Source organism: Oncorhynchus mykiss, chromosome 10, assembly GCF_057628025.1.
Source record: "Oncorhynchus mykiss isolate SJ-2025 chromosome 10, ASM5762802v1, whole genome shotgun sequence".
Classification (NCBI taxonomy): Eukaryota; Metazoa; Chordata; class Actinopteri; order Salmoniformes; family Salmonidae; genus Oncorhynchus; species Oncorhynchus mykiss.
The window spans coordinates 10,401,544-10,420,000 of NC_143031.1; the positions used below are offsets into that span (position 1 = coordinate 10,401,544).

Here is an 18,457-nt window from a genome sequence, read left to right on the forward strand (position 1 = left end):
AAAATGTTTTAATATATATTTTCCCCATAATAAGACACACATCAAGACCAGCGCTTTATCCAAAACTGATTCAGACATCTCTCACTGGGGGTTACACAGTCAGACACGTTTTCAAGACATATCGGAACTAATCAGAATTTCATCTCTTGTACGCTTCACTTCATGCAACCAATGTTTCGATATGGAGTTATCTTTGGCAACATTCTCCGAAAGCTCCTTTAAAGTGATCTCTGGCTTTGGCTGCGAGAGTGCGACTGTTGTGCGGTGGAGGTAAGGGAAGGGGCGGCCTTAAATACATCGCCTAATGAGGCGAGCCGTGGTTGGGCGTATCTGACACTGGGCTCGTCTTTGTTTGGGGGCAGCCCGCCTCTTACAGTCACTCTGCTGGGGCTAGTGTGCTTGTGTTTAGTTCTCAGAGATAGTCAAATAGGATTCCTTTGGGAAGGGACACAAATCACTCCCATTTTAACAAGAGGAACAACACGGGATCTGCCTACACAAGGGTCCTCCTCTTCTTGATTACTTATTCATTTCCATTTGACAGAGATCATTGGAAAAAAAAGGAAACAAAGAGAGAGTAAAGGAAGAAAAAACTTGTCAGGGGATGAAGACATTTGATCTAGAACAATCTGAAAGCTCTAGTTGATCCCACTGACACCAGCGCTCGCTCATAGAGCAAGTATCCCCAATACAGGAGCGACATCGTCAAAAACCTCGAGCGAGATTTTGTTCATTTGCGCCGTCTTGCGTTTCGCTCGTTTCTCGTTTGATCTCCGTTTGAAGTGATTCTGTCTATGAGGCACCTGAATTTCGATACCTCGTCTTTGGATTCTTTTCGTATTTTTCTATTGGTTTGAAGTAAACAGACAGACACACTGTCACTGGCATCAACGCGGACCCAGCACCATCCCACGCCCACGCCCGCCTTTTACCTGTGATTAGAGAAAACTGATTTTGGGACACTCGGTAAACAGAGAGAGAGAGGGAGCGCGATTTTGTAATGTTTGGGATTCAGGAGAGCATCCAAAGGAGTGGGAGTAGTTTGAAAGAGGAACCCATCGGGTCTGGGATGAACGCAGTTCGGACATGGATGCAGGGAGCCGGGGTGTTGGATGCGAACACGGCCGCTCAAAGGTAAGAAGCCGGAGACAGGCTCTTCCTCCCGGCGCGAAGGCTCCACCAGCGCACGGATGGTCCATGGTCCACACTGTTTTGGGAAACTATATTTTCAATGGACCAAATATTTTTTTGTCGCTACACTTGCAGTTTAGCGTACATGCTTTTTGCTCGAAGAATTGTTTTAAGTTTTCTTTGCCGCGGCAATGATGCTCCCCTCACCAGTGGGTGTTTAGCATGTAGCCTTATGGATGACTACTATACTCTACTGTTATTTGGACATAGACAGAACAGTTCAAATAGGAGTCATAATAGTTATAATATAATAACTATAATATCATGATAATAAAAACATCTTAATTAAATTGGCCATGGAAATGTGTTTTTTTTATATAGGCTTGCGTAGGCCTATCAATGCCACGAGCCTGGAGTATTGACAGGCATTTCAACTCAACATCATCATTAAAAGAGCCCACTTCTAAACATTAATTTTCCAAATTAGGCTATTTGTCGCACTGTTTAAAATTAGGCAAGTATCAAAAGATTCGCTTCGCAAAAATGAACAGGATTTACACGGTTCGCTTCACAAACATGAACAGGACTTACACAAGTTTTACTCTTTAAGAGGCTAAGAACTTATTTCAAACGTTTAAGTCTGGTGATGCTCTAACAACGACTACCCCTTGCATGTCTATCCACAGTGGAGTGGGTCTGGCCCGGGCTCATTTTGAGAAGCAACCGCCATCAAATCTTCGGAAATCCAACTTCTTTCACTTCGTTTTGGCTCTATATGACAGACAAGGACAGCCAGTGGAAATCGAAAGGACGTCTTTCCTCGGTTTTGTCGAGAAGGAAAAGGTGAGTGATTTAAAATATATATATATATATATTTTTAGCAGCTTCTGTACACACACTAAATTGTCCCACATTTTGACACATAATAAGTCCAAAGCCTAGCTGTATCAGACTAATCTAGTTTGAAATGAAAAACCATTCAACCTGTGTATAGACCTGTGTATTTGTTTTGGGAAGCTTTACAAATATTTCCACATGTTCATGGCAATTAGGCTACATGCTCGCAATAGCCTAATAGTAATAAACGCGTATCTAAATGATAATGGACCTAATTATACTAATAATATAAAAAATAATACTACTAATAAAATATTCGTAGAATAATATTTGTAGAATAATATTTTGTCTTTTGAAGTTGATATTGTCGTTGTATCTCTAAATATGTATACTATAATATCAAATATTTGACATAATACAATTAAAATCGATGTGTTTATCTCATTACAAAATATCAAGATTTAGCCTACTGTTATGGAAATATTTTGGGCAATGATTTTGTGCGTTTCAGAACATAAAACATAGGCGAAATAACATGATACAGCCGCTTGTTCCATAAACTCTCCTAATTTCCAGGAAACCAGTTTCCATGTATTTGTATGGTAGCACTACATTAAGTAGCATAATTACAGCAGAGTCTTTTTGAGACGTTTCTCACCTTCAGCCATGCAAACAGAGGTTCGTTTCTATACAGTTCTCTATAGCCTACAGGTCAATAAGTGGCTGTTGAACGATACAAAATGTACGTGTACAATAATGATGCTACATTTCGCAAATCCCAGATTATTATCGAGTTGATAATCAATACACTAGTTTATTTCTGAGAGCTCAGTCTAATTTGAACACACGCGCACAAATATCAATTTTTATCAAATTGATTTGAACTCCACTTTAAATCTGCTCATTTACAGGAATCCACTGGAGAGAAGACTAACAACGGGATACATTATAGACTGCAACTTCTCTACAGTAATGGTAAGTGTACAACATTGGTCAACTCTCCAGTCGACAATGTTGTGCTTATGTTCTTAGTCGCAGGAAACGGATACGTATGACCACAAACATGATTTGCATTACATTCTACAGAAATAACAGCACCAGGTGTCGTTTAGTTGAGCCTTTTCCCTAAAGTCATCTTTAAGTTCATTTAAGATCAAGTAATTGTTACATATGAACAGACAAATCAAACGTTTAATTTTGGATTTAAAAAAATAAACATGTAATCATCAGTTAGACATCTGCTATAGAAATAGGTGAAAGAAAATCAACGTTTTTTATATCAGTAATAATAGCCTGGAGTAGAAGCAATACAATATTTACGGCTTTTTGAATCTCATGACCTGAATTGTCTGTTCATAATTAACAATTATCATAGCTAAATATTTTCCGCATATAAGCAGTCCAACCTGCGAGCACGTGTAGTGTACCTTGATCACAATGGCCTTGGTTCATCTTGTGACCCCGTCTGCAGCTATTTGTCTCACAGCAAAACAATCTAACTGTTTTTAGGTCGCCGTGTCGTGTGTTTGTCTATGATTGTTTTTGTGGGCTATGCTATTCATTTTATTAGCGTCAATTGGTGTCGTTTTCATTGTTTCCATCACATTGCGAAGCTTCACAGTATGTCTAGCAAACTAATTATATTTGATTGTGTTAAGCTTATTAATGAATAGGCTCTAACCCATTGCGCAACAATATATTGTGCCATTAATTCTGCCTATTCAGTTGACACTACCGGCTTGGAAGTATGGGCCTACATTTCCTTTGTGTTTTTCATTAGTCTCAAATAGGTATTTGGCAATAACTATTGTGTAATCCACCACAAATTGTGCAAATATTGTTTAAAGACTAATGATATTCACTAACATTGCTAATATCCATGGGAAATACATTTTGTTTGCCAATATTGAAAATAAATTGTGACTCTAATGTCAAGCATTATTGAATTATATTTTTCAATAATGAATGATCCTCCTGAAGTCTGGAGGATGAAGTTCTGTAATTGATTTAGTTTTAATCCCACCTTTGCTGAATTTTTTTTATTTATTGACACGTGACAAGTGAATTGCTTAGATTAAGAATACTGTAATGGTAAGTTACAACTAATTTTATTAGCCTACAGAGTATCTTTAATATTTTCAGTGAGGTCGACTTTGTTGCCTCAATACATAGTTTGGTACTTATGATAGTCATGGTCTCTGTTTAAAGGTGTGACATTGTGTATCAGGCCAGGGTACCTAATTCTATTGAAACCGTTTCCACTCATGTCTTTTCTCCTGTTCTTTCCCTCTCTCTCTCTATCTCTCTCTCTCTCTCTCTCTCTCTCTATCTCTCTCTCTCTCTCGCTCTCTCCCTCTCTCTGTCTCTCTCTCTCTCTCTCCCTCTCCCGCTCTCTCTCGCTCTCTATCTCTCTCTCACGCTCTCTCTCTCTCTCTCTCTCTCTCTCTCTCTCTCTCTCTCTCTCACGCTCTCTCTCGCGCTCTCGCTCTCTCTCTCTCTCTCTCTCTCTCTCTCTCTCTCTCTCTCTCTCTCTCTCTCTCTCTCTGTGTGTGTGTGTTAGGCATCAGGACAGAGCAGGACTTTTATGTGCGACTCATTGACTCCATGACTAAACAGGTAAGGCTCTATCCCCACGTCCCTCTGCCTAACAATGACAAGTAATACAGAACCACATTAAAACAACATGTTGAAGAAGTGAAGGAGAAACAGTAACATTTCTCAGGTGGATCTGGAACAGGAGGCAGGAGACAACAGCCCATGGCAGACTGTGTGTACACGGAGCCCTCTGGGCCTGTGTCACATTTGGACAGGTCCCCGCTCACTTGGTAACCCTGACAGCCCAGAGTGTCTCCTTGTATTATGCCCCTAACAATGAAGAGGGGGACCCATTTGAAGTGTCTTTTGCTGAGCAGCTCTGCTCTCACTGTAATAATCATGCTGTTGGTCTGAGTGGGGAATGGATGGACACTTGCCTTGCTTATTATTTAGATTTTATTCATAAGAAAGTAGAGTTATTTAATTGACTTTCAAGTGCAGGAGTTAACTATTTAGAAAGCTTTTTTTAATATGATGTTGTTTTTTTTTGGAGACAGACGTTGTAATCTGACACCCTCGAGAAAGTTACCATGTCATACACTGAATTATAATGTTCACAGATATTATTTCCCGGTCTTTATGCGACTCTGTACCGTTTCGGTTTCCTCTCCTGGAATTCACCCCTATGGATAGTGTGACATGTTTGTTGTTTGGCTAACGTGCTCGTTAGCGGGCTCAGGGTAATGGCAGGCTGCTGAGAGGAGAGACATGCTACGCTCTCTTAACGCTCACTAACATACGGTGTCACACTGCACTGGCGTCACAGCCAATATCAAATGGCATTAAACCCCAGTAGCTGCCACTCAGACCGTGTCAGTCTGGCAGTCTTGTTGTCTCTTAATAAACTGTTTAACCTTCTCGGCGAGGGGAGAGAGAGGCAGAGTGTTACGGTGCGTGAATGAGGACCCAAAAGCAAATCAACTTAAACAGAGCTTCTTTAATTACCAAACATAGGTAGGCTCAGATGGACCGGCAGATTCCGACAGGACAGGACAAGGTTACAGCAAACATGACGGCAGTCTGGTTCAGGCATGAATGACACAAACAAACAAGAATCCGACAAGGACAGGAGCAGAAACAGAGAGAGATATAGGGACCTAATCAGAGGGAAAAAGGGAACAGGTGGGGAACGGGGTGAATGGGTAGTTAGAGGAGACAAGGGACAGCTGGGGGAAAGCGGGGGAGAAAAGGTAACCTAACACGACCAGCAGAGGGAGACAGGGTGAAGGGAAAGGACAGAGACAAGACAACATGACAGTACATGACAGTACCCCCCCACTCACCGAGCGCCTCCTGGCGCACTCGAGGAGGAAACCTGGCGGCAACGGAGGAAATCATCAATCAGCGCACGGTCCAGCACGTCCCGAGAGGGAACCCAACTCCTCTCCTCAGGACCGTACCCCTCCCAGTCAACTAGGTACTGATGACCACGGCCCCGAGGACGCATGTCCAAGATTTTACGGACCCTGTAGATAGGTGCGCCCTCGACAAGGATGGGGGGGGGGGGGGAGACGAGCGGGGGCGCGAAGAACGGGCTTAACACAGGAGACATGGAAGACCGGGTGGACGCGACGAAGATATCGCGGAAGAAGAAGTCGCACTGCGACAGGATTAATGACCTGAGAGATACGGAATGGACCAATGAACCGCGGGGTCAACTTGCGAGAAGCCGTCTTAAGGGGAAGGTTCTGAGTGGAGAGCCAAACTCTCTGACCGCGACAATATCTAGGGCTCTTCGTTCTACGCTTATTAGCAGCTCTCACAGTCTGCGCCCTATAACGGCAAAGTGCAGACCTGACCCTCTTCCAGGTGCGCTCGCAACGTTGGACAAAAGCCTGAGCGGAGGGGACGCTGGACTCGGCGAACTGAGATGAGAACAACGGAGGCTGGTACCCGAGGCTACTCTGAAAAGGAGATAGCCCGGTCGCAGACGAAGGAAGCGAGTTGTGGGCGTATTCTGCCCAGGGGAGCTGTTCTGACCAAGACGCAGGGTTGCGAAAAGAAAGACTGCGTAAGATGCGACCAATAGTCTGATTGGCCCGTTCTGCTTGACCGTTAGACTGGGGGTGAAAGCCGGAAGAGAGACTGACGGAAGCCCCAATCAAACGGCAAAACTCCCTCCAAAATTGAGACGTGAATTGCGGACCTCTGTCCGAAACGACGTCTGACGGAAGGCCATGAATTCTGAAAACATTCTCGATGATGATTTGTGCCGTCTCTTTAGCAGAAGGAAGCTTAGCAAGGGGAATGAAATGAGCCGCCTTAGAGAACCTATCGACAACCGTAAGAATAACAGTCTTCCCCGCTGACGAAGGCAGTCCGGTGACAAAATCTAAGGCGATGTGAGACCACGGTCGAGAGGGAATAGGAAGCGGCCTGAGACGGCCGGCAGGAGGAGAGTTGCCACCTGACCGAAATTACGGATGAAACGACGATAGAAGTTCGCGAAGCCGAGAAAGCGCTGCAGCTCGACGCGTGACTTAGGGACGGGCCAATCAATGACAGCTTGGACCTTAGCGGGATCCATCTTAATGCCTTCAGCGGAAATAACAGAACCGAGAAATGTGACGGAGGAGGCATGAAAAGTGCACTTCTCAGCCTTCACAAAAAGACAATTCTCTAAAAGGCGCTGGAGGACACGTCGAACGTGCTGAACATGAATCTGGAGTGAAGGTGAAAAAATCAGGATATCGTCAAGGTAAACGAAAACAAAGATGTTCAGCATGTCTCTCAGGACATCATTGACTAATGCCTGAAAGACAGCTGGAGCGTTAGCGAGGCCGAAAGGAAGAACCCGGTATTCAAAGTGCCCTAACGGAGTGTTAAACGCCGTCTTCCACTCGTCCCCCTCCCTGATGCGCACGAGATGGTAAGCGTTACGAAGGTCCAACTTAGTGAAAAACCTGGCTCCCTGCAGGATCTCGAAGGCTGAAGACATAAGAGGAAGCGGATAACGATTCTTCACTGTTATGTCATTCAGCCCTCGATAATCTATGCAGGGGCGCAGAGACCCGTCCTTCTTCTTGACAAAAAAAAACCCCGCTCCGGCGGGAGAGGAGGAGGGGACTATGGTACCGGCGTCAAGAGCTACAGACAAATAATCCTCGAGAGCCTTACGTTCGGGAGCCGACAGAGAGTATAGTCTACCCCGGGGGGGGGTGGTTCCCGGAAGGAGATCAATACTACAATCATACGACCGGTGTGGAGGAAGAGAGGTGGCCCTGGACCGACTGAACACCGTGCGCAGATCGTGATATTCCTCCGGCACCCCTGTCAAATCACCAGGCTCCTCCTGTGAAGAAGAGACAGAGGAAACAGGAGGGATAGCAGACATTAAACATTTCACATGACAAGAGACGTTCCAGGAGAGGATAGAATTACTAGACCAATTAATGGAAGGATTATGACAAACTAGCCAGGGATGGCCCAAAACAACAGGTGTAAAAGGTGAACGAAAAATTAAAAAAGAAATGGTTTCACTATGATTACCAGAAACAGTGAGGGTTAAAGGTAGCGTCTCACGCTGAATCCTGGGGAGAGGACTACCATCCAGGGCGAACAAGGCCGTGGGCTCCTTTAACTGTCTGAGAGGAATGTCATGTTCCCGAGCCCAGGTCTCGTCCATAAAACAGCCCTCCGCCCCAGAGTCTATTAAGGCACTGCAGGAAGCTGACGAACCGGTCCAGCGTAGATGGACCGACAAGGTAGTGCAGGATCTTGAAGGAGAGACAGGAGTAGTAGCGCTCACCAGTAGCCCTCCGCTTACTGACGAGCTCTGGCCTTTTACTGGACATGAAGTGACAAAATGACCAGCGGCACCGCAATAGAGACAGAGGCGGTTGGTGATTCTCCGTTCCCTCTCCTTAGTCGAGATGCGGATACCTCCCAGCTGCATGGGCTCAGCACCCGAGCCGGCAGAGGAAGATGGTAGTGATGCGGAGAGGGAGGCGACGGAGAGCGCGAGCTCCTTTCCACGAGCTCGGTGACGAAGATCAACCCGTCGCTCAATGCGAATAGCGAGTTCAATCAAGGAATCCACGCTGGAAGGAACCTCCCGGGAGAGAATCTCATCCTTTACCTCTGCGCGGAAACCCTCCAGAAGACGAGCGAGCAAGGCCGGCTCGTTCCAGCCACTGGAGACAGCAAGAGTGCGAAACTCAATAGAGTAGTCTGTTATGGATCGATTGCCTTGACATAGGGAAGACAGGGCCCTGGAAGCCTCCTCCCCAAAAACAGATCGATCAAAAACCCGTATCATCTCCTCCTTAAAGTCTTGATACTGGTTAGTACACTCAGCCCTTGCCTCCCAGATTGCCGTGCCCCACTCACGAGCCCGTCCAATAAGGAGAGATATGACGTAGGCGACACGAGCAGTGCTCCTGGAGTAAGTGTTGGGCTGGAGAGAAAACACAATATCACACTGGGTGAGGAACGAGCGGCATTCAGTGGGCTCCCCAGAGTAACACGGCGGGTTATTGATTCTGGGCTCCGGAGATTCGAAAGCCCTGGAAGTGGCCGGTGGATCGAGGCGGAGATGGTGAACCTGTTCTGTGAGGTTGGAGACTTGGGTGGCCAGGGTCTCAACGGCATGTCGAGCAGCAGACAATTCCTGCTTGTGTCTGCCTAGCATCGCTCCCTGGATCTCGACGGCTGAGTGGAGAGGATCCGAAGTCGCTGGGTCCATTCTTGGTCGGATTCTTCTGTTACGGTGCGTGAATGAGGACCCAAAAGCGAATCAACTTAAACAGAGCTTCTTTAATTACCAAACATAGGTAGGCTCAGATGGACCGGCAGATTCCGACAGGACAGGACAAGGTTACAGCAAACATGACGGCAGTCTGGTTCAGGCATGAATGACACAAACAAACAAGAATCCGACAAGGACAGGAGCAGAAACAGAGAGAGATATAGGGACCTAATCAGAGGGAAAAAGGGAACAGGTGGGGAACGGGGTGAATGGGTAGTTAGAGGAGACAAGGGACAGCTGGGGGAAAGCGGGGGAGAAAAGGTAACCTAACACGACCAGCAGAGGGAGACAGGGTGAAGGGAAAGGACAGAGACAAGACAACATGACAGTACATGACACAGAGAGGTTTGAGGGCTCACACATTTTTCTCTTTCTGTCCGCACTTAGAATTCCTATTGTTGTGTTTGTTTAACTCTGTCGATGAGAGGAGTGGAGAGTTTTAGGAATATGCTAGACTAACAAGTAGTGATTCTTGCTGCTGTTGATGGACTACAACAACTATTAGAAATAGGAACCTGATTATTTTGTTTTCATATTATCAGTGTAGAAGCTCCTCTAATTTGTATACAATATTTTTGTGTGTTTGTGAATTATTGCTAGATTTATGACTAGTATGGCGTGAGGCACAGTACATGGTGCATATATGTATTTCATAACAGGATGAGTCAGATTACTTACTGATCAGTTTGTTTTCGCTCTGGGCATCTCTGTAGTGGTCTATCAAGAATGTGAACGAAGCCAGAGCACAGGCCTCAATCTCTCTCTCTCTCTTTCTCCCTCTCTCTCTCTCTCTCTCTCTCTCTCTCTCTCTCTCTACCTCTACCTCTACCTCTACCTCTACCTCTACCTCTACCTCTACCTCTACCTCTCTCTACCTCTACCTCTCTCTCACTACCCCTCTCTCTCTCTCTCTCTCTCTCTCTCTCTCTCTGGTTGACAGAGCTGTCACTGGGGCCTCACAGCTCATAGTAAATACCAGAGGTGCTAATACTGGAGCCCAGAGTGTGGAGACATAAACATTCCAACTCTGTCAAATTGTTTGTTGATCATTGCTTGACAACCATTTTCAGATCTTGCCAGAGATTTTGAAGCAGATTTAAATCAAAACTGTAACTCCGCCACTCAGGAACATTCACTGTCTTCTTGGTAAGCAACTCCAGTGTAGATTTGGCCTGTTAGGTGATTTTGGTGTTTTAGGTTATTGTCCTGCTGAAAGGTGAATTCATCTCCCAGTGTCTGGTGGATAGCAGACTGAACCAGGTTTTCCTCTAGGATTTTACCTGTGCTTAGCTCCATTCCATTAATATTTTATCCTGAAAAACTCCCCAGTCCTTCATAATTACAAGCACACCCATAACATGATACATCCACCACTATGCTTGAAAATATGGAGAGTGGTACTCAGTAATGTGTTGTATTGGATTTGGCCCCAACATAACACTCTGTATTCAGGACTAAAATATAATTGCCTTGCTACATTTTTAGCAGTGTTACGTTAGCGTCTTGTTGTAAACAGGATGCATGTTTTTGAATGTTTGTATTCTGTACAGGCTTCCTTCTTTTCACTCTGTCAATTAGGTTAGTATTGTGGAGTAACTACAAGTTTTCTCCTATCACAGCCTTTAAACTCTGTAACTGTTTTAAAGTCACCATTTGGCCTCATTGTGAAATCTCTGAGCAGTTTCCTGGGTGTATTGATATACCATCCACAGTGTAATTAGTAACTTCACTGTGCTCAAAGGGACATTCAATGTCTGCTTTTAAAAAATGTACCCATCTACAAATAGGTGCCCTTTTTGCAAAGCATTGGAAAACCTCCCTGATCTTTGTGGTTGAATCGGTGTTTAAAATTCACTGCTCAACTGAGGGACCTTAAAGGGGGGCCTTAAAAATAATGCTATAATGCTAATGCTATAACACTATTATTGCAGTGAGTCCTAGGAACTTATTATGTAACTTGTTAAGCACATTTTTTACTCCTGAACATATTTAGGCTTGCCGTAACAAAGGGGTTAAATACTTATTGTCTCAAGACATTTCAGCTTTTACGTTTTTATTAATTTGTTAAACAATGTAAAAACACATGTCCACTTTGACATTATGGGATGTTGTGTGTAGGCCAGTGACACAAAAATCAGCATTTTATCAATTTGAAATTCATGCTGTAACACAACAAAATGTGGAAAAAGTTAAGGGGTGTGAGTACTTTCTGAAGGCTCTGCATACAGTAGTATGGAGGCTGGATGATAAGAAGGGAAAATATATTTTAAAAACTATTTCTGACCAGGGAAAACTCTGGGCGGTTGTTGTAGCCTATATCTACAGTACCAGTCAAAAGTTTGGACACACCTACTCATTCAAGAGTTTTTCTTTATTTTTACCAATTTCTACATTGTAGAATAATAATGAAGACATTAAAACTGTTTGATGGTTCATCTGAGGGCATAGGTCATTTCTTATAAGCTACTGGATTAGTGTCCTACTTCTTGAAAGCGGTAGCTTTAGCCTTTAGCTTGGTGCGGATGTTGCCTGTAATCCATGGCTTCTGGTTGGGATATGTACGCACGGTCACTGTGGGAAAGATGTCGTCGATGCACTTATTGATGAAGCCGGTGACTGAGGTGGTGTACTCCTCAATGCCATTGGATGAATCCCGGAACATATTCCAGTCTGTGGTAGCAAAACAGTTCCTGTAGTGAAGCATCCGCGTCATCTGACCACTTCCGTATTGAGGGAGTCACTGGTACTTCCTGCTTTAGTTTTTGCTTGTAAGCAGGAATCAGGAGGATAGAATTATGGTCAGATTTGCCAAATGGAGGTTCGAGGGAGAGCTTTTTATGCGTCTCTGTGTGTGGAGTAAAGGTGGTCTAGAGTTTTCTTTCCTGGAGTTGCACATGTGACGTGCTTGTTCAAATGAGGTAAAACGGATTTTAAGTTTGCCTGCATCATACGATCAGGAAAAACCTGGTAGCTCTAATAATAAGGTTTAACAGTAGAAAGACTGCTGTAGTCTGTTGATGACATGGGGGCTGAGGGAAAGGAAGACTAACAAGTGGTCCAGCCAAACCATTGTTGTGCTTGGTTAGGAAGGATAAGGTCAACATGATCGGATCCAAAGCCCCATGCACATTCTCTCCAGCGAGGAGCCTGCCTGCCTGCCTGCCTGCCTGCCTGTCTGTCTGTCTGGTCTGGTCTGGTCTGGTCTGGTCTGCCACAGCTATGAGTCCCAGTGTCTGATCACAGTACTGCCTGCGTGCTGCTGGTCCAGCCCTCATGGAAATCAAGGATTATCATACTAATGCTATAAACCTACCCACAGAGTTTAAGATTCACTGTGTTGTTATTACTGTGGCCAACACCACCATCACCACTGCACTGTCCTGTGGCTCCAATGGAACAACCACTAATGTGTCACTGTGGCTTCATACCCTACTAGAGATAGTCTGACAGGGAAAACGGAGGAGGAGTTTATGGTGAGCGGATAACGGTATTGACAGCTACCATGCCTGTTGTAATCACACTTGTTAGTAGTACTCTCATTTTCATCACAACCATAGAATTGCAGTAATAAACATAGTATTTATTGTATAACCAACTATAAAATCAGCACTACTATCACACAGAATAGAGAGAGAGTAGTGCCCCGGATGTCAGTCTGACAGTTGTATCTGCGATCATGTTCTCCACCGGTGACAGATCTGATAAAGACAGAAAGCAGGCAAGAGGGCCTCTCCTCACTCTCCCTCCTTCTCTCTCTTCTCCTCACTCTCCCTCCTTCTCTCTCTTCTCCTCACTCTCCCTCCTTCTCTCTCTTCTCCCCACTCTCCCTCCTTCTCTCTCTTCTCCTCACTCTCCCTCCTTCTCTCTCTTCTCCTCACTCTCCCTCCTTCTCTCTCTTCTCCTCACTCTCCCTCCTTCTCTCTCTTCTCCTCACTCTCCCTCCTTCTCTCTCTTCTCCTCACTCTCCCTCCTTCTCTCTCTTCTTCTCACCCTCCCACTTTATCTATCGCTCGCTTGCCCTCTCTCTCTCCACCTCTCTTTCTCTCCTACCCTGAGGTTTGGAGCCAGAACAGCTGAGCTGGGGGTGGGGTGGGATGGGATGGGGTAGTTGCTAGTTTGAGGGGGGGGGGGAGACAAAGACGGAGACAGGCAGACTGATCTGTGTTGCTGTGGCGGCGGCCTGGGAAGAAAGGCTGCCATGCTCCTGGTGACACGCTAACCGATGACGCTAACAGAGTGGGAAGTGCGTTTCCACATATTTATAGCAACTTGTTTACACAACTTAGATTTCAGCCGTCATATCAAAGCCAATGAGGAAAAATGAAAATGGAAATGTGAGTTTAAACATGTGAGTTTAAATATGTATTAAACAGCACATGAAGGCTACATGTTTGTTAAGGCAACGAGTGCATCATTTTGTTGTTAGCACAGGAGAGGTGTGAATGTCATGTACGTGCTGCATCGACGGGGGAGGTGGAGGGAGCATGTTTAGTTTTTTATGATCTTGTGGACTACAAAGATAGAAAGACGTGGTTGAATCACACCGTTAAAATGTCATGCTGAGTAGTAGGTCAAACTGAACTAAATAACCTATCTGATACAAACTGCACTTCTCCATTTGCAGCCAGATTCTCTCCTAATTACAATTCCAGATGTGTCAGAAGCTGTATACAATATGTAGACACCAAACACTTCAATGACACTAACAAACCAGACAAAGGGCTATTCATCTATTCTATGAGACATTTCCTGCCGTTGGGAGGCTGCCCGATAATAGCGTTTGGATATTCAGCCTTGTTCAGGATTATATCGTGGTAGTAGTAATGACGAGTGTGGTGAGGTTCCTAAAGCTGAGGCCTGGAGGTCTGGGCGATATGGGGCTGATCGTATGGGCACCGTCCCTCAGCACCCTCTCTTGGTGTGGAGAAATGAAGGTGTCACTTAGCAACTCGTGTTTTTATAACCTTGACTGAAAGACAAGCCAAAAATACCACTATGTTATTTATGTTTTGTGTTAATGAGTTTGCATCCTCGCCACTGCTCTGTGTGTACTTCCTGTTTCTTTCCTGCTTGTGAGAGAGAGAAAAATCCACGTTTTTCAGCGCTATTCATTTAGCATTATTATTATTATTTTTTGTACATATTTAGTGACCATGGTGAAAACATAAACTCACAGGGTGAGAGGGCTTCAATGATTTTGACAAACTCTTGGCATCCCCTCTAACAAAGGACTCGGGATATTTCATCTTCATTTTTTACATTTGCAGAGCATGCACATTATTTCACAACTTTATATTTCTATGAGTTCATCTGTCATGATAGCGTTAATATTTCTCTACTGGAGGACATCATTGCACAAGGTCTGGCTGTGCTCAGTAAAGAGCTGGACATTGAGAGCAGTGTATTCCTAGCCTGTAGACGTTGATTCATGCAGTGCTGTTTTAGAAGACCTTGGTCCTTATTCTGTCAAAGTGAAACCAAAGGAACAAGTCATTTTCATCGTCACCCTGACTGCAGAAGTAGCTGTGGAGCAGGCTTGTTTTTCACTCACTCTTATGAGGGAACAGATCCATTTTAACACCATATCTACACCTGCACACAAGGCTGCTGATTGAAGTGTCGTGTGGTTACCGTGCCGACTCCATGCGGTGAATGTTTTGCCGTCAAAGAGAGATTTGCCGGCACTGGGATGTGTTGTTAGGTTATGGGAGGGTGACAACAAAGCTGGGGCATTTTGGAAGAGGTGTACGCTGGTCCAGATGGTGTGTCACTCTCCAGTCTGGCATCCCAACTGCTCGCCCACACCTCGCCTCCCCTCTTCTCTCCTCCCTCTTACCGCCCCACCGCGTCACCGCCATGGGCATAGAGTTTACACGCTAGAGTAGATAGACTGAGAGCATTACACTCCTCCTGCCAGGCAGACAGTGGCAGAAATCCGCGAGCAGCTAGCACCCTCTTCACTGTTAACGACAGAGTGAGGTGGAAGCAGTGCAGGCAGAGAGACACTGCCCTTCCTGTATATGTGAAGCACTCTGCACGATGAGTCATGAATATTCAATCCCCGAGAGAAGGATAGAAGAGAATGTTCCGGAAAAATAACAGAACATTCCCAGTTACCACTGCACTCATAAAGCACCGAGCATCTCAGTCCACGTTCCATAAAACACGTCCGTGAGTAGTGTAACATATTCACAATGACGTCTTGTGCATCCCTGTGGTTTTAAAGAGTCACAGTGTGAATCATGCACTACATGACCAAAAGTATGTGGACACCTGCTCGTCGAACATCTCATTCCATGACCATGGACATTAATATGGAGTTGGTCCCCCCCCCTCCTGCTGCTAAAACAGCCTCCTCTCTCTCCTCTCGCTTTCCACCAGATGTTAGAACGTTGCTGCAGGAACTTGATTCAATTCAGCCACAAGAGCATTAGTGGGGTCGGGCACTGATGTCGATTAGACCTGGCTCGCAGTTGGCGTTCCAATTCAACCCAAATGTGTTTCGATGGGGTTGAGGTCAGGGCTCTGTGCAGGCCAGTAAAGTTCTTCCACACCAATCTCGAAAAAAAAAACAATTTCTGTATGGATCTCGCTTTGTGCAAGGGGGCGTTGTCATGCTGGAACAGGAAAGGGTCTTCCCCAAACTGTTGCCACAAAGTTGGAAGCACAGAATCATCTAGAATGTCATTGTATACTGTAGCGTTTAGATTTCCCTTCACTTATACTATGGGGACTAGCTCGAACCATGAAAAACAGCCCCAGACCATTATTCCTCCTCCACCAAACTGTACATTTGGCACTATGCATTCGGGTAGGTAGCATTCTCCTGGCATCCGCCAAACGCAGATTCGTTGGTTGGACTGCCAGATGGTGAAGCATGATTCATCACTCCAGAGAACGCGTTTCCACTGCTCCACAGTCCAATGGCTGAGAGCTTTACACCACTCCAGCCGACGCTTGGCAGTGCGCATGGTGATCTTAGGTTTGTGTGCAGCTGCTCGGTCATGGAAACCCATTTCATGAAGCTCCAGACAGACAGTTCTTGTGCTGACGTTGCTTCCAGAGGTAGTTTGGATCTCGGTAGTGAGTGTCGCAACTGAGGACAGATTATTTATACACGCTGCACGCTTCAGGACAAGGTGGTCCCGTTCTGTGAGCTTGTGTTGCCTACCACTTCGCTGCTGAGTCGTTTTTGCTCCTAGACATTTCTACTTCCCAATAACAACACTGAGTTGACCGGGGCACCTTTAGCAGGGCAGACATTTCATGAGCTGACTTGTTGGAAAGGTGGCATCCTACGACGGTGCCACGTTGAAAGTCACTGAGCTCTTCAACAAAGGACTCGCTCCCTCAACAGCCACTATCACTGTGACCCTCCTGTGTAACGCTCTCTTCTTAGCTCCTCTCGTCTCTCTTCTCAGCTCCTCTTCTCTCTTTTCACAGCTCCTCTCCTCTCTCTTCTCAGTTCCTCTCCTCCCTCTTCTCAGTTCCTCTCGTCTCTCTTCTCAGCTCCTCTCCTCTCTCTTCTCAGCTCCTCTCCTCTCTCTTCTCCTCTCCTCTCTCTTCTCAGTTCCTCTCTCTTCTCTCTATTCTCTCTCTTCTCTCTCTTCTCAGCTCCTCTTCTCTCTCTTCTCACTTCCTCTTCTCTCTTCTCAGCTCCTCTCCTCTCTCTTCTCAGCTCCTCTTCTCTCTCTTCCCTCTCTTCTCAGCTCCTCTCCTCTCTCTTCTTAGCTCCTCTCGTCTCTCTTCTCAGCTCCTCTTCTCTCTCTTCTCTCTCTTCTTAGCTCCACTTCTCTCTTCTCTCTCTTCTCAGCTCCTCTTCTCTCTCTTCTTAGCTCCTCTCCTCTCTCTCCTCAGCCCCTCTCCTCAGCTCCTCTCCTCTTCTCTCTCTTCTCAGCTCCTCTTCTCTCTATTCTCAGCTCCTCTCTTTTCTCAGCTCCTCTTCTCTCTCTTTACATAATGTTCTGCTCTGCAGCACTGTGGGAAGCCAGGACCCGGGATGGCCCCTTCCTTCCCTCCCTCCCACCTTGGACAGAAATATCGGACGGGTCCCGCAGAGTTCTCACGACACACGCTGCTATTCATTAAACATCCCCCGGCCAGAGGCAGTAAATACTACATTAAGCTCTTAGGACCTCTCTGTGTGTTTTTGTGTTGTTCAAGTGGAATCTGTTCTTTCAAATTCCAGGGAGGGAGGGAGGGAGAGAGAGAGGGTGTTGGTAGTGGTAGCGGGGCAGGGCGGGCGGGGAGGAGAGGGCATGATGGTCTTTGACTGGACAATGAGATTTAGCAGTGGAATGTTTATAATCTGCATGGAGTATATGGGTAGCACAATCGCTAAGGATAATGTCTACCAGTGTAGTGTTCTGTTTTGCATCCAAGTCTTAGGTGGTGAATTGAAAGGCCACATTTGTTTCCAATGATCAGCTGATTGTCATGTATATGTTTCAGACAGACAGAGCATTGGGCTCCAACCTCCAAACAAGTCTGCATTCCAAATTGCACCGTGTTCCCTAGATAGTGTGCTAATTCTGAGCGGAGTCCTTTAGGGTCCTGGTCAAATTCAAATTCAATGCCTATATGGAATAGGATACCATTTGTTACAGAGAGACAGGAAGTCATATTTCCATCCGCACTAACAGCCCTGTTTGACTGGACCACAGCCCCGTTTGACTGAACCACAGCCCCGTTTGACTGGACCACAGCCCCGTTTGACTGGACCACAGCCCCGTTTGACTGGACCACAGCCCTGTTTGACTGGACCACAGCCCCGTTTGACTGGACCACAGCCCTGTTTGACTGGACCACAGCCCTGTTTGACTGGACCACAGCCCCGTTTGACTGAACCACAGCCCCGTTTGACTGGACCACAGCCCTGTTTGGCTGGACCACAGCCCTGTTTGACTGGACCACAGCCCTGTTTGATACATACTTGGTTATTACCTTACCCTCACCGTACCCTCACCTTACCCTCACCGTACCCTCCCCTTACCCTCACGTACCCTCACCTTGACTGGACCACAGCCCTGTTTGGCTGGACCACAGCCCTGTTTGACTGGACCACAGCCCTGTTTGACTGGACCACAGCCCTGTTTGGCTGGACCACAGCCCTGTTTGGCTGAACCACAGCCCTGTTTGGCTGGACCA

The 18,457-nt window shown here is 45.8% G+C and overlaps 1 protein-coding gene across 30 annotated transcripts in view; it reads left to right on the forward strand.

Moving 5' to 3' along the window:
* Window positions 1–328: 328 nt before the first annotated feature.
* The window catches only part of LOC110533327 (transcription factor COE1-A), a 308,731-nt gene continuing 290,602 nt past the window's right edge, over window positions 329–18,457 (forward strand). For 15 of the 30 annotated variants that reach the window (XM_090188934.1, XM_036989684.2, XM_090188937.1 and 12 more), the window contains exons 1-4: window positions 329–1,134; window positions 1,818–1,974; window positions 2,880–2,943; window positions 4,529–4,584. In XM_090188934.1, coding sequence (XP_090045060.1) covers window positions 1,001–1,134; window positions 1,818–1,974; window positions 2,880–2,943; window positions 4,529–4,584 — 411 coding nt within the window. In that variant the 5' untranslated portion in view covers window positions 329–1,000. The remainder of the gene's footprint in view (window positions 1,135–1,817; window positions 1,975–2,879; window positions 2,944–4,528; window positions 4,585–18,457) is intronic. The other 15 variants (XM_036989683.2, XM_036989681.2, XM_036989687.2 and 12 more) reach the window with 1 other exon arrangement.